The sequence below is a fragment of the Cololabis saira genome, chromosome 3 (genome assembly GCF_033807715.1).
Source record: "Cololabis saira isolate AMF1-May2022 chromosome 3, fColSai1.1, whole genome shotgun sequence".
NCBI classification, from domain to species: Eukaryota; Metazoa; Chordata; class Actinopteri; order Beloniformes; family Belonidae; genus Cololabis; species Cololabis saira.
The window spans coordinates 18,930,519-18,956,346 of NC_084589.1; the positions used below are offsets into that span (position 1 = coordinate 18,930,519).

The 25,828-nt window shown below is 39.8% G+C and overlaps 1 protein-coding gene across 1 annotated transcript; it reads left to right on the top strand.

The window, feature by feature from the left end:
- The first annotated feature begins 1,017 nt into the window (after window positions 1-1,017).
- Window positions 1,018-6,519, top strand: irx2a (iroquois homeobox 2a). The gene is made up of 3 exons (XM_061718274.1): window positions 1,018-1,512; window positions 2,724-3,129; window positions 3,752-6,519. The coding sequence occupies exons 1-3, from the start codon at window positions 1,288-1,290 to the stop codon at window positions 4,546-4,548; spliced, it is 1,428 nt and encodes a 475-aa protein (XP_061574258.1). The 5' UTR covers window positions 1,018-1,287; the 3' UTR covers window positions 4,549-6,519.
- Window positions 6,520-25,828: the final 19,309 nt, after the last annotated feature.

A 25,828-nucleotide genomic window follows, 5' to 3' on the forward strand; every position in this document is an offset into this window, starting at 1 on the left:
CAACAGAGGTCAGATTACCTGCAATCACAGTTATGAAGAATCATTGTAAACCCTGCTCTGCATGCATACATACACAATAACTCCGACAGGTGAGAGCCCAACACTCTGGATAAGTGTGAACCATAACTGTCAAGCTCAGCACTGCGCTCTCTCTCACACACACACAGACGGACACACGCACACACACTCGGTGTTTTTGGTTTTATAAAGATGAACGACTACCCCGTGTAAAACAAACAATTACCCACCACCTACAGCTTTATTGCCGGTGATGAACTGGGTTGTTAAGGAGATGCGCTAATTTGTGGAAGTTAGGGAGCAGAGCACGCCGCCCGCAGGCCAGAGCAGGCACTGCAGCCGAGGCGCGCACGGACTGGCGGACACGGATCATGGATGAGTCGATCTGTGATGGACGGAAGAAGCGGCCAACTCCGTGTTAAACCTGAATTATGGTTCCGCGTTAAATCGACGCAGATCCTACGCCGTATGGTACGCGGCGACGCGCGTCGTACGGTGCGCGTCGCCGCGTACAATACGGCGTAGGATCTGCGTTGGTGTAACGCGGAACCATAAATCAGCCTATACAACTTTCCATGCAGGTCTCTTCTCCAAGTCTGATCATGCTCTAAAAGAAATATTGTTTTCTTAATCCCTGGATTTTCCTGAAACAAACGCTTGGTAGATCAATATATGTATATAACTTTGCAACAATAAAATTTGCAACATGATGTTTTCAGCAGTTTTAGAAAATCCCCTTACAAAAAAAAGAAAGAAAACTGGTAAACTGTACTCTCCGGATGGATAGAAGCTACTTTTTTGCAGTGTGGAGTGTTGGTTTTGTTCCGAGGCTCCGTCTCTATCAGGGAGGAATAAGGGGGCGGGGATGGGATATTCAGATGAGCCGGAGTGACAGCTCCAGTTTTCCCCAATGCTGTGTGTGTCTGAAACTCAACTGGCTCCTTCCCTCCTAACTCCTCACTTCATAGTGCTGCGCACTAAAAACATCGGACGCTAGGGGATCAAGACGCACGCCACATTACCTCTATATGTGGCCACTTTAACAGATCTTTTTGGGTTTTTTTGCCCCCCCAGTAAGGGGGCTGCCGATGGAGGCCTCTTTTTTTTTTTAATTTTCACTTTTTGATGACTGTTTGCACGGTTGATTATTGAGTTGATTGTTTTATTATTATTTCGGCCGTTGCTGTTCGCCGCCTCGTGCGCTTTTTTTTTCTTTTTTTTTTTCCCCCATCCATTTTGGAATCGGCGACTTTATCGCTCCCTCACCAAATGTCCTATCCTCAGGGTTACCTTTACCAGCCCCCGGGCTCTCTGGCTCTGTATTCGTGCCCGGGTTACGGCTCGGCTCTGGCCGCTCCGCGGAGCGACGACTTGGCTCGGCCGTCCTCCGGCTCAGCCTTCAGCCCGTACCCCGGCTCTGCCGGCGCCGGGCCGGGCTTCTCCAGCCCGCTGTCATACTCCACCGACCCGGCCACGGGATTCCCATCCTACATGGTAAAAATCTCTCAGCTGCGCCTGCATTACAACATTTTATAGAGTATAGATCATATTTTAACTCCATCTGCATGCGCACAACATCTCCAACATGTCTTCATCTGTTATTTATAGTGTGCACTGTTTTTTATTTATTGTAAGATTCTTTACTCATGAGTAAGTGGTTGCGGAACTTTTCAACTGAGCACTCTTCCTTCCAGTCCGTCTTCTTAAATTAGATTTTTAAACATGAGCTGTAAATAGCGATGGCCAATGCTTAAACCCCCCCTGCGCGGTTAATTGTGCCGAACGGAATACTTTAAGATTTTCAGTAACGCACACCTCTAGGAGAATAAAACAACTCGGGCTGTAACTCTTTTCATTTATTTATTTATTTATTTATTTCTCCCCCAGCTGTCATTAAACCCAGCAGGGGATGAAGTCCCCAGACTTTACTCTCAGCTGAACAAACTGAATTTTAACATGAAAAGCATGACTCGCAATGCTCGTGTCACAGGGCGTTTCAAACGTTTTTAGGAAAGGTGCATATCAAGTGATTTTACTAATGGGATTTGCATTGCTGCAAAAGAGAAAAATATGTTAACACACTCGGGTTGCTATACAACAAAACAAAAACCATCCACTGGAAGAAAACAAGGAAGTGAATAGGTGATTATGGGAAATTCAAATTTCCTTTTTGCTCTCCTGACTGCTATATTAACGGGGGCTCTGTTATTAGTTAATCCGATAATGATCTGATCCATTAGTTAACCATTAGATCGTGGCATTTTGCGGCCTCCTTTCTTACGCACGGTGTTTTTTAAACATCCTTGCTCCCACCTTTTGCGTTTGACTATTGTGTTTACTTATTGAATGATCAGAGCTATAACATATGACATATTGATAGTTTGCTTATTTTGCAAAGCGCATGCCCTTATTTTTACCCTGCATATCAAAACCATGTGTTTTATAATTTACAAAACACCAGGATCTAATCATCGTGTCCATTATTTCATCCACCGTTTACTATTTAGTTGTTTTGACGTGTTTTTGAAACCCAAATGGAAGAGAACTAATTAAATGAACATCAATTATGATGCATTTTTTATATATGTACCTGTGCTTTAAAACAAATATATATATTTTTTTCCATGCTATATTAGTGTTAAAATTGAAATAAAAAAAGCAGTAATTTTAAACTTTTTTTTTTTTTTTTTTCACCCCCTCATCAGTCCTCTCCATACGACGCGCACAGCACGGGCATGGCCGGGCTGAGCTACCACCCGTACGGGAGTCCGGGTTACCCGTACCAGCTCAACGACCCCGCGTACCGCAAGAACGCCACCCGGGACGCCACGGCCACCCTGAAGGCCTGGCTGCAGGAGCACAGGAAGAACCCGTACCCCACCAAGGGCGAGAAGATCATGCTGGCCATCATCACCAAGATGACCCTCACGCAGGTCTCCACCTGGTTCGCCAACGCCAGGAGGAGGCTGAAGAAGGAGAACAAGATGACCTGGGCGCCCAGGAATAAGAGCGAGGACGAGGACGAAGACGACACGGACGCGGAGAGGAAGGAGGTGGAGCGCTGCGCAGACAAAAACCTGGATACCAGCGAGGCTTCTGCAGAGGACGAAGGTGGGCTGCAACCTGCCAAAATTAACCATTTGGACTGGGGAGGGTTGGATGCCCCCCTCTTTATTTACTGCAAAACTTATTTGGTTGAACACAATTACAAGGGGAAAAAAAAAAAAATTAAAACACATTATCACATTTTTAACATTTAATTTATCTTCACGCCAGACAGCTGGCATCATGGGGTTAGGTGAAGGCGCTTTATGAATGTTTAATGAAAAGAGGCTCTAATACTCAAAGCAGAACTAAATGGCTGTTAGGAGGGACATTTTCTTTTCTTTAACATGATTGATGACAGGTCACTGGCAAAGCAGACACACAACAAGCACTCGCCGTGAGAGGCCTCAATGAAATTAGTCACTTAATGTCAATCCAATGATGATGATTGTATGATTATGTAGAAGGAGAATTAGGTTAGTTAATGGTTGTCATATATATGTTTAATTATTGTTAAAACAATAATGTATTATAAATATAGGCGGTGTGGATAAATAAAGTTGCATTTCACTTTAAATACTTTTTAAGACTTTTGTTAACCGGATAGTTCATTTCAATTTTATTTTTTAATTTTCTTCTGTTATAACATAGCCTAACTTTCTGATTGTTTTCTCCACTTGTCTTGCAGGCATCAGCTTGCATGTGGACACACTGACAGATCACTCCTGCTCGGCGGAGTCGGACGGGGAAAAGGTGAGCTGCGCGCGCAAGCTGAGCTCGGACCTCCCGGAGGACAAGTGCGAGGACGAGGACGAAGACGAGCAGAATAACCGCGAGCGGCGGGTGCAGCTCTCCGCCAAACCCGCCACGTCGTCCCCTCTCACGGGAGTGGAGGCTCCGCTGCTCGGCCATCACCACCATCACCACCTCCATCACTTCCAGCAGCGCGAGGACGCCGCCCGCGGCGTCGCCCATAGCAACCACCTCAGCACCAATAAGGTGTCCTCCTCCGGGCCGCCTCAGAACCCCGCAATCAAGCCCAAACTGTGGTCTCTGGTGGAGATCGCTACCTCGGACCTAAAGGAGCAGCATCAGGGCCAGTCCGGGCCCAGCTGCCCCTCCTCCAGCTCCCCCTCCCTCTACCAGACCCCCTCCATCCTGGGAAGACCTATTTATTACACTTCTCCCTTTTATAGTAATTACACAAACTATGGCAACTTCAGCCCCCTGCAGGGTCAAGGGATCCTGCGGTACACGAATTCATCTGGAGTGAGTCTGGCAGCAGCCGCAGCCGCCGCCGCTGCTGCTGCTGCTGCAAACGAGGAGGCCAGCGGCATTAACCCCAAACCCGGGCCACAATCCCCCAAACCCGGCCCAGAACCCCCCCTCGCTAAGAATAACCCCAACCACATTGTTGTTGTCGACCAGCAGCAGCAACAGCAGCATTTCAGACCCGCAAATTTAGAAGCGAAGAAAGGTACGTAATAATAAAACGCGCCTATAAAGCCTGAATTATGGTTCCGCGTTAAATCGACGCAGAGCCTACGCCGTAGGGTACGGCGTAAGGTACGCGGCGACGCGCACCCTACGCCGTAGGGTCTGCGTTGGTGTAACGCGGAACCATAAATCAAGCCTTAAACCTAAACAGTAAACCAAAACGATAACTTATGAAATCTTATTTAATCTTCAATCTTGGAATTGCATTTCCTTATTAAACAGCAGAGGAATACCAATTTTGGTGGAAGTAAAATTAAATCACTGGTTCCCAAATCAACTGGTTTCCCCTTTTGTGTCCCTTTCACGTGAGATTTATGTGATGACTTTGGTCAAATTGAGCCTTTTTTCCTTTTAGTCGACTAATGTTGGTATCAAAACAACCTTTATCAAACTGTGACAAATGTTCCCTCTTAGGGTAATAATTTTAGGACAAGTGCGCACGCAGATTATTCATTTTAAGTTCAGAAATGTAAATGTCATAGCCGTCCATTTAGGAACAAATAAATAAATAAACTACACATTTTGTTCAGTCGGTGTCTCATGGGACCACGAGGAATCTAGCAACGGGACTTTTATTTGCAATAAGCATGACTTAAAAAAATCAGCAGAGACGTGACAAACCAGTTGCAAATAAAAGTAAAAAAAACAACAAAACAAGTGCATTCACAGTATCTACAGATGGACGTTAAAACAAGGACATGAAGAGAAGACAGGCCTCAAATCCCACACGTGCACAATGGCAGGCTGTGAATCCAGTAAGCAGAGAAATGTTGCCATAGCTTTGAGCAAGGAATCCTATTTTTAATGTTTCCTTTGTTTATACGTGCGGATGTGTGTCTGCGCGCGCACGCGTGCGTGCACGTGTGTGCGCACAGTGGGTAATAGACCTTATCTTTCAGCTTAGGATAATTATAATTACACAGGGTCAGCCAAAAGCAAACAAATTAGTTTGCTCTGCGCAGTTCGTGCAACTTCACATCTTCAAATGTCACCGAGGTGGTTGTGGTTACTTTCTTTCTCTTTTTTTTTTCCTTGCGCGAATTAATAGCTCTCCCTACGTGAGGCTGAGTGGCCTGGACGCGTTTGTAGCAGCAGTTAAGCAGTGAGGGGATTTTAATAAGCGCTTGCAATATAGTTATTTTTCTGTGTGTGTGCATATATATATATATATATATATATATATATATATATATATATATATATATATATATATATATATATATATATATATATATATATATATAAACTTCCAAGGTCTACAGGTAGGTGTCACAATTGCTTTGACTATAAAAGGAGAAAGGACACAACCTTTTAGCCTCACGTTTTAACCCTCGTAACCTCTTTATTCCAAACCGGATCGAGTGCCACCATATTGTCGGAATGAAAGCTGCTACTCCCCCCCAAACCCCCAAATCCCCTCCAGCCCCCTCCAGCCCCCTCCAGCCCCTCAGACTGAGACTTCCACGCGTTTGTCAGACTTTTATTGTATTATTTCTGCCGCATTGGTTCATGCATGGAGGAAGAGCCCGCCGTGCTGGTTGGACACACACCCTCCCATCATCATATGTGACGTACATGTTGTTTCTCAGGTTCCTCTTGTTTGCTTATTTGCCACGGTGTATTATTTCAGCATATCTACGTGTGAAAAAAACATCATTTGGCATGAAACCGTTTCGGGACGCACAGTGGACCGAGTTGAAGTTGAACTTGAGGACTATACGAAGTGGAATAGCCTACATTTGATATTTATTTTTTTAAAACGATGGCGGAACGATGCCTATAATTTATGCAAGTTGTATTGCAAAAATGGGAGACTGAAATCTTCTGTTTGTTTTGTAAATATCCTACATATATATTATGGACGGTTTTTATTTGAAACGCATTGGGGGGGAGGGATGGGGGGGTACTCAATCTTGTTATCAGGAGTACTTTTACTAATTTATATCTTTGAATGTATATAGAATAAAATACGCTGGTGTGGATATACTGGCGGGTATTATATCCATTATTCAAATGAGAAAAGATTAAACTGTTTTCCCAACTATAACATAAATCTTGGGTAGTCCTTATTTTATCCATAACATACTTTTATTTAACGCTGAGCCATATTTTAATTCTCATCGCTCCTTTTATTTTCTCAGTCAGCGCAGATGGGGAATGCTTGATGAAGCTCGCTATTCATAACCATTATGACTTTTCACAGATTGCTCAATCCATTCTTTCTAAATGGACAATCATTTTCTTCAAGGGGCATGCATGGTTAGGGGATTCTCCCTCGATCGCATATTCACGACCTTGATAGGGATAAACGACGTACTTATTTCATTTTTCCTCCTCTTTTCCCCTCAGCTCTCGGCTGCCACACATTTATTTTCCAGTGTGATTAATCCAATCCCGGGACGCACGGGGCGTTGTGTGCTCCCAGCGGGGCCGTCCTCGGAGCTTTTTAGCCCGGTTCAAGATGGGTCAGCCCTGCCTGCTTCATTACGGCACGGCATTGAGCAATCCATAAAAGTCTATCTAAGCATCTGCCAGCTCCAATGGCCTGTGTGATGGGCCCTAATCGGACAGGATTTCCCCTGCTTTCATCACGGCTTGCGCATTATAGGACACAGCTAATTAAACAGCTCAGACAGAATTTATTATTATTTATTATATCATTTTTTTTTTCCTATTGAACCTTGTGGCTAACAATATTATTCTTTAAATATATCGCAATATTTTTTTTTCCCCTCACATTCAGTCGTGACCTTCAGTGTGAACAGCTCTGGATCAAACACATAATATCCCCTTCCTCCAAGATGAAGCCCCCACCCCATCAATGACCCAGCCAGACTAAAAGCTAATCCTTCATTTTCCAGTTGAATTTGAGCTTGAGTGTAGTCCAAATGTCCTGGGACCCCCACCCAAACTCAAGGACGCAATATTTAGCTGCCACCAGGGAAGCAGTGAAGAGTAAATCCACCTAAACTGGGCTAGTCCTCTGTGAGGCTGGCGCCAGGCTTTGCAACATAAATGTGTATACTTTGCTGTAAAACAGTGTCAGGTTGAATGATGATGACGACTCTTTCACTTTGAAATCTTCATAAAATCCACAGTTATTTTTGCTTTTGATCTGTTTGGACTGTTTCAGCTTTATATAATACAATTTTAGCTCTCTGGCAGCGACTCTAAGCCAACATGGAAGTGGTGGACTCCAGCCCCTGGCCGGCTTCTTCTTCCTCATTCCAAGCACTTTCATTAGGAGCTGATTTATTGAAATGTATGCTTTATTCTCAGGTGGGCTCCCTCAGGGACTTGACACTGTTGTCAAATAGCACCAGAGGCAGTCTCTAAAGCACACAGGGGCCCTGCCTCCCTTTCCCTCTCTCTTTCTCTCACCTGCTGCTGCTCCCTTCAAATGTCAACATTTGTTCTCAATAAAAAGAGTTATTGTTTCTGTAAGAAAAAAATATGCTCTGCTCTAGAACGGTCACCTTTGAACACATGAAAAGAAACTTCCATCTCACCTTTTTGTTTGAGTGAGAGCAACAGCAGGTGAAAATAAGAACAAGGCAGCGATTGCACATGATGGATCTCAAGCTGTGAGGCCCGTTAGGAAACGTTTGTGAATTTATGCCACAATTAGTCCCAATTGTGCAGAGGAAATTCCGTTCCTTTTGAAGGAACTACTCTGGTTCACATTCATTAAACTACTTGCTGAAGAAACCGGGGCGCCCTTGACACAGCCTAGATATTGATCCTCAAGGGTGAACCAGGCTGTTCCCTGTGTTACAGACACTGCTAGAGGCCTGTATTTAAGCCTGCATTTTAGAGTACGGGTACAATCCAGATATTCTTTAATTCCATGTATAGCATATCCATTGCAGATATAATCCCGTCATATATCTCACCAATGAGTGCACATTCTACACTAAGGACTAGATGTCATTGAAAACTAAACTGATGGTATCGCGGGGCTCATGAGCTTCAATGGAACATAGACTAAAGAGCAAGTGGACTGATTTCCCTTATCACTGATCAAATAAGCAGCTCCTGTATGGATATAATTCATGAACTCTTTGTATCTATTATCCTTCAATCAACCCTTTCTCCTCGAAAATACTGTAGGCATTAATCTCTGATGCACACTGAAACCAGATTTTAACTCTAGAATTGGATTGTTAAACTTTTAAGGCTTGTAATCAGTACTTATAGTGACTAATTTGGAAAAGGTTAATAGTAGAGATGAGATACTGTTTGTCAATGGATGTGACTTCGCAAGACAATTTCCGGTGAAAATTTCCTTCCACACGACAGTCATTGCACACTGACTTCCAGTTACGTCTGCCACAGGCAGATTATATGAGCAAATGCTGTCACAAACTTTTCTCTATAAACTACTTTGCGATCATCTACTAAGATAATTTTGATAATTTTTAAAGGTTCTTTCAAGTATTTAAACCTGCAAAGCACCAAAATTAATATTCTTGAATTTGGAGGTGGTCCTGAATTTAACAGATTCAGAATAACTTATGTATAACTGGCCCAATAGCCCATCACAGCATAGTTCTGTTTTAAATAAAGTAAGGAAAAAAAGACATAAAAAGCATCATTACCCTTTGATTGAACCTTTAAAAAAAAAAAAACTAAAAAAAAACTAGTTTTACTACCTATTAAGACCGACCCATAAATACTGTGGAAGTTCAGAGTTAAGCAGAAGTAGTGCTAATATTCAGGGAGAGACTCAGAGACCAAAGAGGTTGGCGTACAAATCAGGTACAGTTGTGTTTAATAAAACACATCAAAGTGGATGGGGGGGCTTTAAAAATGAGTCTGGGGTCCTGTCCCCTCGTAAAGGTGTCAGGTGAAATGTTTGCTACTCTGAATGATCAAGGGGAGTAAGCTGTGCAGGATTTTAGCACACACTTGTGCACACACGGAAGCTGCTCACGCTCCTCCTTGCATGAGTCTCACTGCCTATACACACACACACACACACACACACACACACACACACACACACACACACACACACACACACACACACACACACACACACACGCACACACACACACTCTTAGACTGTTAGACGCTAATACTTGTCCATGCAACAGTTGTAGCAAGGCCATTAAAGGGCCTGACTTCCACTGCTAATTGACAGTTATGTTTAATGCCGGTGGTGAGCAAACACTCTGGAGTAGCACGTTGCACCTTTGAGCTGTCAGGAAATAAATAGATAAAATAAAATAAGAAGCACTATGGTGAAATGCCATGTAAAGCGGATTATGAAAGGTGAGAAGTAAAACAGATATTTTCTTTCAATTAGATTTTTTTTATTTTTCATTTTTACAATCTCTCTTTGCACTTGGGTTCTTTTTTGTGGTTTGAAGACCATCTTGTGAGTGAACTATAGATTCACAGCACCCACTGCAGTGCCAAGTCCCAACCCACGAGCTGTCATTAGCCCTCAGTAAATTGCTACACGTCCACGTAGAAGTCTAGTGACGGGTCGGACCACACTGGTCTTCAGTTTGTTTTCAACCATACATCTGTGAAGTTTTGTGAGTGTGTTTTGCAGCTGTGATGCTATCATACTGACAAAATCTGTCCACAGACGGACATATTAACACCTGCTACAGTACTCAAAACCTCCTTTGTGGTCACTTCCAGAACAACATTTTGCCATGATAACTCACACACCCACACATCCACACACACGCACACACCTGCTGATAGATCCCTCCAAGAGCATTGTGAAGACTTCCAGTCCTTGCTCAGAGTCTAACTGAAACTTTATCACAGATTCAGTTCATTCCTAATCCTAACCTCAACCTAACCTCGGTTCACAGTTTAACGTAAACCTCAGAAATTACATTTAGCCAAATTATGGTCAGACTTATTCTTCATGCTTCATGACAGATTCTGATAAGCTCAGTGTTTCTGCTGGAAAAGGTGCACACCCAAGCTCATTCATTTTGAGAGCATCTTTATATTTAAAAAAAGGGACCAATCTCATTTTAGTTAGCTCTATTTTTCATTGTATTATATTGACATTTAAGACAAAAATACATTCACAAAATAAATATTTGATTTGATTTCAAATAGAAAAGTGCTTTTGCTAAACATCACAGAGTTTGTTCTATTAGACATAAAAGAGAGCATATGGAGTGTGAGAGGTGGCACAAGTCCCAAAAAAGGATGCTACATGTTCAATTTGTGACTTTTGTTGCTGTTGTTCTCTACTCCTCAAGTTGTAAGTCACAAATATGTTGTCATGTATAACACACAGACACAAATTCAAACTTAACTCAAAAGAGTTACTGAACACTAAAATGACCATCATGTTTAAATTACAGATTTGTGTTAATGACAATATAAAGAACCCTAAAATAACCAGTATTTTTGTAGCATCATGTCATCCACAAAAATACTGTTGAATGTTAAATTTGTATATTTAATTTTTTTTAAAATAAAACAAGAGAATCAAATAAAAAAAATCTTATATGTTCTTTTTATCAAATTTCATACAGCTTGAGTAGCATATTGGAAGCACAATATGGTTTAATACATACATGCATTAGAATAAATAAAGATGTATAATAGTAAAAGACTTCCATCCTATAAAATGGTTAAAATCTCACTTAACAACAGAGTTTTCCTCTTTTTTTTTCTTTGTATGATCGTCAGTAGTTCTGCATCAGTGATGCATCATGTTATTTAACTTTCATTCCATTTGGGCTTTGTTATGACATGTTTGTTTGTGTACTCGTGTCCATGTGTTCTGTGTATCTGTGGTAAATGATGCTTCTGTACGAGCACTGATACATGCGTAACACTCAGTTACACCTTCATCCTGAATTCCCAGCCGTCAGCTTTTAAAAGGAGTGAGTCCGGAAAATGGATGAGGCAAACACGAGAAAAAACCTTCTTTTCACCGCTGTCTGTCTGGAGTGCTTTATAAATGAGTTCAACATGTATCCACTAAAAGTTTTTCTCTCAAATCAAGCATTGTCTGAAACGTCAGGGAAGTGATTCATGTTAAATAGCATCTGTCAGACGCGTCGGCTAATTAAACGAACTCTTTGCTTGAAGCACACATTTAGTGTCATGACTTTGTACTCTGATTTTGGCTCCAACACTAAGCTGTTTCTATACAGTGAAAATGTGAAAATGGTGAAAATGAAACAAAGAAACAAATGTGAAGTTATTGCTTAAAAAAAAGGACAGAAAGGAAAACATGACCCTAGAGCCTCATTTAACATAACCTTGAAGACGTGCCTTGAGGCACAGCTCGGGGCAATATACGTTAGTGCCAAAATGTTGACTTTAAGAATACTATTTAAACATGTTGCATCACTTAAAATGATATGTACGTGATAACTGAAAGCAGCTGGAAAGTCTCTTGGATATGTTGGGGGGAAAAGAAACTCCTTGAGATTGAAAGGTTGCATGTCCAGTTTCATGATGACCGGGCAAACTGAAAAGCAGCACGCTTTTTCTTTAAAAACTTCCTCAAATTAGTGCAGTTTTGACATTTTCAGAGTCAGTGCACGTGCTACCGACGCCAACCCGGAAATCAATAGCAACAGCAAAATAAGCTGTTTGGCATTGGCAGAGAATAACTGGTTAATTTTCATGGGTGCAACTCACATACTCAGCTCTGCTGCTCATCCCACAAATGCACGCTGCGTACATGTGTTACCATTTAAAAGGAAATAAACAGGCTTTCCAACGGCAAGAGATTATTTGCCAAGAAACATTGTTACTTACAACAAATAAATAATCTACCAAACATAAATGTCCATTTTTATGCTAAATTTAGTTCTATGGACGTAGACAACATTAAGTCAGTAGTCAACTAACACAGACTTATGAGAAGATTATTATTTTTATTATAAACAAAGTTTATTTTACAAACAGGCATTTTAATACACTTTTTCTACACATGCAAAATTAAGATGATGTCATTTGTCAGCAGTGACGCTATCCACACTATCATAGAAAGACATTTTTGAGTCTTGTCTGAGGCTTAAAATAGTTATTTATTAGATTGCTTTCTGGGTTAACAATAGCCATTTTGCTACAAAAACATATTTCACCAACTGAAAACTGCTGATTCATGTTTGGTCCCTAACAAAACGTTACATTCCTTACCATCTAATAATAGACCTAGTAATTTTTTTTAAAGAAAGGAGTCATATGAGCATCAAAAACAAAATTTGAAACTAAGAAAAATCTTGAAAAGACTGAAAACTCATTTACCAATGAATGAAAAGTGGGGTGCAATCTGCAGCATATTTCACACCTTTGTGGTTACTCTCTTTTGGGTTTATTTGGGTAGTGTAAATTATGCTGCGACTCTCAGAGTACACAAAGAAGTTCCCTTTCCAATCTTTCACACTGCTCAGTCAGTCTGACCGTTTGAAAATTCACTGCACAGGCAAAAATGGAAATCATGTGGCCGTGGTACATGCAGCTGTGCAGTCAACCTCCTGTTCACCCCCCGAACAATAACGCTACATATTTATTTATTTATATATAAAAAAAACAACAACCAAAAAGGGAAATGAGCTCAGCTCACCTGGCTCTACCTCAGAAAGTGAGTGTGTAGTGCTGCGCAGCATGGCGGTCAACACCACACCCCATTACAACATGTCAACATGAAGGCTCCCAGTTTGAATCTCAGTTGGTGCTGTTCTGGAGTTTGCATGCTCTTCCAATACTCTAGTGGGTATTCCGTAGGCACTCCAGCTTCCTCCCATTTCTCCCAGACATATAATTTAGGTTGATCTGTGATCTTAAATTGGCATTTGTTGGTCGCTGTGAGGGCTCCTGGCAGCCCACTTCATGTGTGATGACAGCTGACACGGGCTCAGTCCCCAAACTTCTACCCTACCCACAATGAAGAGGTCATAGAGACCGGATGAATACATGGCACAGATGGACTGCAGTCATTTTTCATTAATATAATTCAGCAAAATTATTAGAACTGTTTAATTGCAATTGATTTTTCAATCAATTCAATCAATTTTATAGCAATATAATTATTGTTACTTTAAACAAAATTCATTCAGCAGTTTAATAAAATACAAAATCAGATTTTGAAGTTGATTGCTGAAATCAACAAAGACACTTCCTTTATTTTGATACAAAACTGCTTTAGAGTAGACTATAAATCTAGACGTATCTTTAGCCGATATGAATTTGCTCTGCAGGTGTTTCCAGCTCCCATCCGTTGGAGGTCATTAATGCTCAAAACTCTCGGGGAGCCATTCAAATCAGTCTACCCTTGAAGTGAGAGTCTCTGGACGGGCTTAACACAATGATGACAGAATGGCGACGTAATCTGGATGTAAACAGCGTAGATGGCTGCAGCTGAGGATTAATGGCCATTTCAATCGGCTTTAGCATTGACAGTTAAAGATTCTGACTTTTTCTTCCAAACTAAAATAGAAGACAGCAATCAGATCATTCCTTTGCGAGGTGGATGTAGTTGCTGTTTTGCTGAAAGGCTACGGCAAAATGTTAATTCACTCTTCTACACAAAACACTCTCCCGTGGACTCATTTCTGTCGCTCTGAATAAGTCACCTTGTTCGATGCTCTGATTGGTCGTAGCGGTAACCAACTGTGTGCAAAGTCCTTTTGATAGGCAGCCGCTGGTGCTGCCTCTTGGATGGGAAGGCCGTATGGATCATTTTCAGACCCTACATCTTGATGTGGGTCTGATCTATCAGGCTATCTTTGCAGCTGAATGCTCTCTAAGGTTAAAGTTGCAATCCAATGCGCTGAGACCATACAAATATACACTTCAAAGGCATTATGAGGTCACTGAAGTTTTTCAGCTGTGTAACATCCCAGATTTCCTATGGAGCTTAGTCCTTATTAGACTAGCCTTCACCCTTAATTTGAATGTTTCTCAGCCATTTGTCTTATCCACCTCATCACGTGACACTTGATGTAACAACTAATTACGGTTGGATACACCAGAAATCATATTAAGCAATTAAATTAAGCAATATTTCTCAAAAACTATGAGATATTATATATCTCCAATGTTTGGACAAAATCTATAACAGTCAAATTTGACTTCATTAAATTTCAGCATATACTAAACTTTTTAAGGCAGTATTGAATTCTGGTCAGTTCTGGTCATATTCGTAATCTTCTCAGTCTTCATACTTGGCTCCTGTCCAACATACAAAATCAATTTTCTCAAATCATTGCCAGTTTTCTATAATACTTTTTGATCAGACGATATCATTGCAAACAAAGTAGGCTTATGACTACTGTACACAGAGATGTAATCACAAAAACAGAAAAGGTATTGTATGTAGGATGTATTAGAATAATAAGTTAGCAGAGTTAATTATGGACTGGCATCACATTTGTTCCTTAAGCTGTTTTGTTTAGGTAATATCATTTCAGAACGAGATTCATTATTATGTTATGCTGATGACACCCAGCTAAATTTATGCAAAGATTAAGAGGAAATTAGTCAGGCTCGTCTCAGAAACTATGATAACCTAAAATGTTCTCCTATTGTAAAATTACTGTTTTATGCATTTATCATAACTACACTGGACAACTAACGTCACTTTAGCTCGATGCCCACACGAGTCCCTGAAAATTTATCAGACGATCCAAAACACTGCAAGCAGATAACTAACTGACAACTACCATGAGAGTTTGCATCTCACCTGTGTTATTCTCTGTGCCCCCTGTAAAATTTAACAATGAAATTGGAAATCCATCTTATCTCATTCAAATCCCTTTATGGCCTCAGCCGTAACAACTTGGGTTTCATTATTTCCTATATCTACAAAGCCTCTTCACTCCCAATGCAGTCTTGCTTGTTGTTCCCATAATTTATCGGACTTGAGTGGGAGGCAGGACCTTTAGTTTTGTGGGTTCAACTGCTGTGGAAACAGCTGCGAGAGCACAGACATCCTCGCTGTTATTAAGATTGGAATTGAAACAAATTTACTGAATAAAAGACTGATATTTACCTTACTGATGTTTTTTAGGCGATCTACTTGTTTGTGTTTGATGTTGTCTTTTGTATAACTTTAACACTTTTGCTTTTTTATCACCTTCTGATTTGAAGTAATTACTCAACAGTGGAAACAGAAAAACGACAAAGCCAGCATCTGGTGGCATGCAATTTGGTTAATATATAGCTTATTAATTACAGTGGAAGAATACTTTGTTTTATGTCATAATTGTGAAGTAAATTATACTTTTCTAAAGTGGATTACCAATGGTTTAGGAATTAGTTGTGAAAGGTCATACCCAAAGTTCTTCAGTAAAGTCCATCACATTTTAAATGAAACTTAATCTTCAAACCATAGCCACTAATGTACCCCCCATCTATACCACCCACAAACATGCCCTCCACCTCCTCCCACCCCCACCTTTCTTTCCCTTTTCAAAAAGCTCCAACTCTACTCCTCCTCTGCTCTAAATAGGGTTATTCCCCATGAGGTGAAGTATGGTTGCATAGGGTGGGCGGGGGGTCTTCACATTGCCAAGAACATTGCTCTCTCTATCTGTTTTCCTCCATCTTCCTCTCTCAAAGGAAAATCCTCTTTTGACTCCCAACCCGCCTAGGAATATTAGTCTCATCGCATTTAATCACCAAATTCTCGCACCCTAAAGATTCCAATTCATTAAAGGCACTCAGATATTCAGGCCAGCTGCTTCCTGGCGACTGGCTAAAGACAAGGTGGAGACAGACAGAATCTGAGTGTGTGTGAGTGTGTCTGTGTGTGTTCTCTGCCTCTGTGGAGACACAGCAATCCAATCTCCAGCAATGCCCTGGCTGTGCTCAGCACAATTCAGAGACAGCTATACCTAATCACACTACACAGAGGTGGTTCTGCTTATACTGTGTGATTTTTGTGTGTGTGTGTGAGGTGTAGAAATTTCAGTGCATGCACATACTGTATATGTACACACATACACACACATTCGCACGCACAGCTTTACATGGCTTTCAAAAGACAGACTGTTGATCCCTCCACAAGCAAGCGAAGCGGCTTACATCTTTCTGTTACACAGGATTGGAGGCACATTCTAATACAATTATGCTGACGAATAAAGTGCTTTTAAAAGGAGGAAGGAGGTGCCGCTGCAGCATCAGGCCGCTTGATGCCGTCCAAAGTCACTTCAATAGGGTCATGTAGAGTAAAAAGGAAAATGAGTGGAAATAGACCATGGTTGCAGAAAACAAGATTTGGAACAGAAATGTAAGTTCAAGGGAAAAGCAATTTCAATTTTTGTGTTTTTTGAGGGTTTTTATTTTGCCTATTTTTTGGAAATAAGTTATTTTCTTTCCATCTCCCTCTTCCATCTTCTCCAGACATGTGGTTAGGTAAGGTTAGCTTTACGTTGACCTGAGCAAACAGTTTTGCTTAAGGATGGAATACATATCCGGAGTCATGGATACGCAGCTACGTATTTGTGGAAGACAGAATGATGCTTTTGTATATGTGGCTTTCCATCTGTATATGTGTGTCTGCATACACTGGTGCGTGCATGTACATTTGGTACAGAAAATGCTCCACTGACCAGATGGCTGCAGAGTGGCTTAGGAATCAATATTTAAGGAGAAAACATACCAACAATGAATCTGCATGTGTTTGCTGTACCCCTGTGATAAAATATTGACACTCTGGTTTTTGCAAGAATTATCGACTGTGGTCAAAAATAGGATTTGCGGCTTACAGGCCTGCATCTGTTGTGTGAAAGCGGTGATGACGGCTACACTTTTGTGTCAAACGTGGATGTAGACAGGCAGTGTGGATGTTTGTCATGAAATACTGCCACCAACAGCAGATGTCAAAATGTGTTGCTGGCAGTTGCTGTTACTTCTGTTTGAATGAGCAGAAATTGAGAGAGAGTGAGGGCTAGAGAGAGCGAGGAAAAAAGGTGCCATACTCAACTGTTCTGGGGCTGTTTATAATGAAATTCTGAACACAAAGGGATTTAATTTCTCACACAGAGCATTGTCCCAGATTGGTATATTTTTGATGACTTTACTGTGAAAAGTCTAAAGGTCATAAAAATCCTTCCTAATCGTTACCTTCAGTTTGCAAGTTTATTAATTTATCTATTTTGATGATAAATTAAAATTTGCATCTGGTAACACTAAATATCATACATTTTCATCATTCCCTGAAAGTGCTTTATTATTTTAGTTTCTGCAATGTCCCTCTTTATACTGACAACATAGATAATTATGTTATCAAACATTATACACTATGTAAAATGACAAAGTAAAGAAACCTTATTTCTCATAGCACACTCTGTTCAAAGGGAAAATACCTGGCAATCAATTTAACCATATAATTAGTCAACGCAGATATACAGCAAACACAACTAATAATGGCTTCAGAATGGACTTAAGATCTTTTAAAACATCTTAATCCTAGTAAAATAAGCAAATTTAAGATTTGTATTTAATTTCCTTAAATATCGACGTGTGAAAGTGTCACGTGTGAGCTATGGATGAATGGTTCTGAAATTTGCTGCATAAAAGTTTGCTGAAGAACCTATAATATAATAAGTGCACCTTGCAGTATTTAGGTATTTATACTTCAGCACCATCGCCAGTTTTTTATATTTTTATGGCCACCTCTCACAGATTGCAAATGTGACACTGTGACGTTGCTCGAAGAACTCTCTTTTCCGCTGAGATTATTGTAACTAGAGTCCGGTGTCAGTGCTCTCCTCAGCTGCATGGAGTCATCTTTATTCTGAGTCAACAATATAGTATATGAATGAAGGGCACAGCTGATAGAGCTGTTACAACACATAAACTTAGCTCTCAGGCTCATGAAAAAGTCTGCAGTGAGGACATTTGACCTACGAGGGGTATAACTTACACAATCCAACAAATTACAACTAAGAAGAGATAGAGGAAAGAAAAAAAAGATTTCATTGAGAGACTTCGGAGCAGATTAAATTTCAATAAAACACACTGGTTTTCAAAAGTACTGGAGTGAAATATGGAGTGCACACTGACCACATGCAAGCACTTAACACAGGCATGTCTGTTTTGAAAATACCCATAAGAGTAATATTGTTTTGCAAAAGTGGTTTTCACAGGGGACAATATTCATGCATATACGTGCTCTTGAATGATAATTTGCTTATTCTAAAGGGAAATTAAACATATTTTATACCAAAATAAAATGTTATCAGTATTTTAATTTAGAAAAAAATATGTGCAAAATAAATAATAAATAATAAGTACAAAAGTTATTTTTATACCTTAACATAGTCCTTGTCAGATGTGTGATATGTAACGTCAGTGGCTTCAACAGTTTGTTACCCACAAACCCACAGTTTGCACCATATCTTGCAGGAGATTGGACAGGAGATTAAGTGAGATGTAATAACAAAGTCCTTATGCAATAGTAGTTTTCTCACAACACAACATATTTATTGCCATAACAATTTGTTCGCATACTCAGCAGACAGCAGTTGTGTAAAACACAGCAGCAGTTGACAGAAGAAGATGAAAATATGAGTTTCATTTCGTTGGCCGAAACACAAAACCGCCTATCTGAACAATGCATTCTCCTGAGAGAACAAAATACAAACATGTTTACTTGAACAATGATATTGTTGATGGATACCCAATACATGTTGTACTATTGTTGGACAAGATTTTTATACTATTATTACTACTTTTTATACACTATATACTTTTAACAGCTATACTGCTATTTGTATATGTGTTTGCAAGACTGCCTAAGTATTAATGAGTTGCAAAGTGGAGATTAGATATTCCCTACATTTCTTTGATCATTTTGCAGATCGGAGCTTTTGTGTTTTGGCTATGTGTTTAAGCTTCTTAAACTGTTAAGAAAAAAAAAGAAACTGGCATCGTATTTGTAGTTTAGTAGCTACATACTGATATCAACACCAAAAACCCATGTCAAGCAAACAAAATAAATCAGCTTTTTTGTATTAAATTAAATAATGTTGCGTAGGAGCAGTAAAAACATTGATATGCTGTATAATCACAGAGATCAAGCTCTTTTAAACAGTTGTTGCTTTTTCATTTGACTCAGTCACTGAAAACAATACAACAAGGCAGTGTAATATAACATCATGGGTAAAATAACGATGTTAAAGTTTTTGAAAGTCATTTTATTTAATTTGCAATCTGTTGCATTCCTCAAAACAGCTGATGTCAAATGAAGTCACCTCTGCTGTGAAGCACTTCAGACTCAGCTGTGTTGGAAGTGATATGTATATGTTATAAGGGTCCAGTCTAGCCAGACTGCCCTTGTAAAATGCCACAGAAAAGCAGCAGGAAACCAATTTAAACACGATATTGATATGTTTAGTTGCCACCTGTTTGATGGACAGCAATGCATGTCCGAAAGGGGCTTATATTGAACAGAGCAGGGCTCTTCAACCTTGGTCCTCAAGGCCCACTGTCCTGCATGTTTTAGATGTTTCCCTGCTTCAACACACCCTGATAAACACAACTGTTTCACAAACAAACTTCTGCAGACCTTGATGACACGTTAATGTTCATTAGGATCAGGTGTGTGGATACAAGGCAACATCTAAAACATTCAGGACCGTGGGCCCCGAGGACCAGGGCTGAAAACCACTGGTGTGGAGGGTCTGTGGAGTTGTTGATTATTTTGAGACAGCTGGCTTCAAATAAATCGGCATCCTTGACCAAGAAATGCAACATTTTCCTTCAAACATTGAAATACCACCCAGTTGGTCTTGTCGCTTCTTGTAAACAGCCTCAGATGTCCAGGTAAACAGCCTGGTAGATGTCGCTCTCCAACCCCTCTAGATCTTCTACCAGGGTAGAGAAAAGGTTGCGCTTATTCTTGCTCCTCCCAAAATCCACGCAGAGGTGTGCAGACTCAATGAAAGTGGTGATAGTAGAGTCTCCCGTGCTGCTGAACGCTTCAGTTGCATTAACTGTATCCAGTGTAACAAAACATGTGAAAACATACTTTGAGACTGATTTAGATTTTCATTGTTGGTGAATCTGTTGCAAAATTAAATGTAAGTCCAGATGTTGCCTGCATTTTTAGATAAGATTATCTTTTTTTTTAATGTTTCATCTTTCTTTCATTATTCCAACACTGTCATGTAAAAATATGAGCCATCAGGTAAAACTAACAAACACTTTTTCTCTTAGTCTCAAAGATTGTATAAAAACTGTCAAAAAAAAAGAAAAGAAAAGAAAAGAATGATCCAGCTTTTAGACTTTGAGCCCAAAATTAGCAGATTTATACACATACTGCAGTTGATGATCCATTTTACCTTGTGGGCCTTTGGCACGAAGATGCAGTGTGTGGGGAGTCTTTAATTAAAAGCATGTCAGAACCACCTCAAGTGAAATACCTTTACCTGATTTCAATCTTATTTTTCTGGTTGCCAAGTAAAAACAAGTCAAACTCAGACCTGCTTTGTTGGTGGTGGAGAAGGATCATTTTGATGAGGGAGCTATTGTTCTTCCCTGCAAGTGAGGGTATGTTCACAAACGTTGGCACGATCATTAATGTGCACGATATAGATGTGTGTCTGTAGAAGGAAAAACTGGGGAAAAAAGAAGCAGACATAGAGAGAAAGTATCCAGAGCAGAATTAACGAAGAAGGTGCAGCCTAACTAAAGAGCAAATACTGTAGGTGTAAATTAAAATAAGTCATTGAAAAAAACTGAAAGAAATTTCATTTTGTTGCCACGGGGCATTCAAGTTATTCGGAAGAAGCACTAGATATCATCTGAACTACTGAAACTGTGCATCACAATATATAAATAAATGAACCCTGGAAGTTTCAGGAATCAAGGCAGTGGAAGAAAATCAGGAATTTTGTTCCGCCATGAAGGAACTGTATCATAATTAAAGCACTTTTTTTTTCTTACATTAAAAGCCCCCCCCCCCGCCACTGCAACCGTAATCCCTATCATTGATTGTACAATGAGTTAAGTAATAAGTACGGATAACAACATCACTAATTGCTATTGATGAATTTAGCTAGAATTGCCTTTCCTCCAATTCTTAAGAAGTTTTAGAGTAATGACTTTAAGGATTATGTTATTAATCCTAAATTCTTCTTAAATAGACAACTGATTTCCTTTCATGGTGCGTTTATCTTTTATTCAACTATTTAGATCTGACGTGAATGACTGAAAATCTCTGTTACATTATTTAAATACCAAATTAAATATTTATAATCACAAAAGTTTCATAAAGGTTTTCTTATTGTCGTTAAAGATAATCGTCTCTGTTTAATTTTCTCCAAAAAATGTTATACTTTTGCATAACTATCTGCTGCTTTATTATTCAGAAGATTTGATTGTGAGCGTGAATAACATAAGGAGATGATGCACAGAAGAGACCTACAAAATGCAGGAACCTAATCCGGTTTCCCTGCAAACATTAGACATCCAAATCCAAGTGTGGCGGCTGAGCATATGTGCAGCCCTTCTCTTTTCCCTATTTTGTGTGTCAGTCCCATTTATCAACCATATAACAAAGACCATCTGACAGAAAAATAACACGTGAATTACACGCTGACTTGCTCAGTCTGAGGAGTCCCGCGCCAGCTACCGGGAACTGGGATATCTCAGCATTAATGAGAGTGGAGTGGCGGTCTCTGAGGAGCCAGTCTTTTGGTTCTTCTGCCTCCCAGTGCGCTCCAAGGCGACTGGGCATGCCTTACAAGATCTGATTAGTTCTAGATTAAAACTTCATTAACTGTCAGGCGTGATTAACAGAATAGTGGAAGAACGCTTTTGTTTAAGTTCATTATACATTGCCATGTCTCCCCCTCGACAATGTTTGCATGTATAATGTATAACTGCAGCTCCTGTATGTCTCCAGGATTCAGCTTTGATCACCAAATCACAATGTGTTGTATGATTTTCATTTTTAATATTAATTGAATATTAACAAAGAATGGATTAAGGAGGTCAGAATTTCCAAATGAGCCCAATTGTTCCCCGTTCTACTCTTAAACAATGACACATCACTAAAATACAAGTACGAAAGGTTCCTCTAAGACAGGGTTGCCCAGTCCTCGACCGCTGCTGTCCTGCATATGTCAGGTGTTTCAACCCACCTGATTAAAATGAAGGTGTTATTAACAAACTGCAGAGACATTGATGATGAGCTGATCATTATTCAAGGTGTGTTGAAGAAAGGAAACGTTGAAAACATGCAGGCCCCAAATTGGACAATCCGGGTTACTCTTTTTTATTGCAACTAACACTGTTCTCTTTTTTGACTCATAGGCAGATTTCCTTGGACTTATCTCCCTGTTTTTGTTGGTCTCCCTTTTTCTGTCATCCCAGACCTCTGAACTGTTAAGACAGATGGTGGAGTCTAGTTCTGCTGGAGGTTTTGCCCTTTTCACTATCACCGCTTGCTCAAGACTGAAGATTGTACCAAAGAAAACCTTCAGTGCAACCTGCCGAGCTGTTTTTGTTTTCTGTTGTTTTTTTTTTTTGGTGTTAGTTTAACTTTAAATCTGGAACTGCTCTCAATAGAAACATGATTGTACTGTATTAGATTGTCCTTCATTCAACTGCACTGAACTTGATTTCTGTGTAGGGTGTGATGACTTTTGTAGTGAACGGGTGCTATAGAGATGAAGTGAATGCATTAATTCAATTTGATATGAATGGCTGCCACTTGCATTGAAGCCTTAAAAAGTAAAATGTTTCCCAGCTTGACAGTGGCAGGACTGGGAATGGGATGCAACAGATCCAGAATTCCATTTGGGAATGCTTGACATCACCTCATTTAAAGCCAACGGGCAGCAGTGGTGTTGGTGCTTCCAGCGCACACACATGGTTCAGTGTTCCAAAGTCCAATTTGATAGGATTTCCTCTGTTTGTGGGAATTATGGTGAGGATAAAGCAACAGTATAAGATCCTCATAACTTTACACATAAACATATAATATCCATCCCACATGTAAAAAGGAAACCCAACCCCCTTCGCCTATTTTTTTCTCTCTCTGCTGCTTCTCCACTGTCAACTACTAGATATGTGCTTTGCAATGCAGATGGAGCTGGATATTCCTTAAATCCTCCGGGCCTTGGACACAAATGAGCATGCACACACACACACACACACACACACACACAGACGCAAAGTACACACACACGCAAAGTACACACATATAAAATCCAGGGAATTATGTTTCTCTAAGAATCTGCAGTCTGGGGCAGATAACATAGAGTCCTTGCTACCCAGAAGTGTGTCTTCAGGCAAGGATTAAAAAGAGTTGGCGTCTTTGTGTGTGTGTTTATGAGACACTAATTGTTTGCCATCCCATTGTCCTCCTCCAACTCTGTCTCCTCCTCCTCTTCCACATCTCTGAGGCAACACACATATACACACCTCACCCCATCATGGAGGATGTTCATTTTAACAGTCTTGGTACAATTTAAGGAAACCCACCTTAATAGGAATTACCTTTATTTACCCCAAACACTTCCAAGCATCCAGCCTCAACAGACACATTCATATTAGCAGTGTAATGGCTCCCTTAGGAGGTTTAAACACTTTTCTCAAAAAGTGAACCGCCTGCCATCATACTCGGGAAATCCTACAAGTCAGGCTTTATATACACACAATATTTACAGTGGCAAGAAAATGAGTGTAAACCCTTGGAATTAACTAGTATTCTGCTCCATTTGCCATAATATGGCCCAATCTTCTTTTAAGTCACAATAATACACAGACACAATGTGCTTAAGCTGATAATACACCATTATAATTTCTCAGGATTTAGGTGCTGGTGGAAACCCAGTAAATAAACCCATGGACTAATTATTTCAATAAAAGCTAATTGGAGTCAGTAGTTTACACACCTGGTGATGATGTAAGATGATTCTAGAGACACAGTGCAGACCTCAGCGAGGTAAAGCAAACCCCCAAGTAATGGCGAAAGCCTTGGAGACATCACCAGAACTAGCAAACATCTTTGTGAGTCATTTTATTATATGTAAGCAGAGGTGGGTAGTAACGAGTTACATTTACTCCGTTACATTTACTTAAATAAGTTTTGGGGAATTTTGTACTTTTAGGAGTAGTTTTGAATCACTATACTTTGTACTTTTACTTGAGTAGATTTGTGGAGAAGAAACTGTTCCTCTTACTCCACTACATTAGGCTACATTGAGCTGTTACTTTTCTTTTATCCCTTTTATCTGCGTACGCGTCAATCTCATGACATCACTGGGTGATTCTTTGGGAAAAATGTTTGTTTTTGCATGTTTTGTCACATTTACACAGACTCAAACACACACAGAGTTTCTATGAGTTCATGGGCTTGTTCTAGTTCTGCCTGGTTTAAAAAGAAAAGTACAAAGGCTTGAAATTTTGTGCTACTTGTGCTTAATTTATTTTTTTATTCTGTTATTATTTTATTATTTATTAAAGTACTTGAATTTACTCTTAGATTATTTTAATTGAAGCTATTATTATTAATTTTAATTTATTTTATCATTTTATTGATTTAATTTGCCTGAAGATGATTATTTTGTACTTTTGTCTGTTTGAATGGTTGTGTTAAAAAAATAAATCAGACGTTACTCAACAGTTACTCAGTACTTGAGTAGTTTTTTTCACCAAGTACTTTTTTACTTTTACTCAAGTATTTATTTGGATGACTACTTTTTACTTCTACTTGAGTCATATTATTCTGAAGTAACAGCACTTTTACTTGAGTACAATTTTTGGCTACTTTACCCACCTCTGTATGTAAGTCATTGCGAAAGGAGGATGTCCATAAGAACATCATGGAGAAAGCATAATGTTTGTTTATTAATGACTTATAAAAAGCTCACGTCATATTTCATGGGAAATAAATACACCATATGAGACAGAAATCAACGGTTGTACCAGATTTTCAGATGAAAAAGATGAGCCAGTCATTCTATTGAAGCGAACAGGTTCTCTCACAGCTGATCAAACATAGCTATGGTAGAATCGGGGCTTTTTTTCATGTTTCTCTGAAATGACAGTGTTTATGGTGATTAAATCCTGATTGTACAGGTGTTAGTCTCGATGACTAAAGCTTAAAGCTAAGTTAAATGATAAAAAGAAGTGTTTTTGATCACTTTTCTTTCAACAGCCTCAGGCCATATCCATTAATGGAGAGTTTAAGCAAGTCCAAGCTGTTTGAGGATTCAAACATGTGAACACATCAAAACCTCTGCTTAGGGGTTCTGCTCAATGACAGATAGGTTACAGCCCAGCAAAAAATAATGATGAAGACAAATTGTTGCAG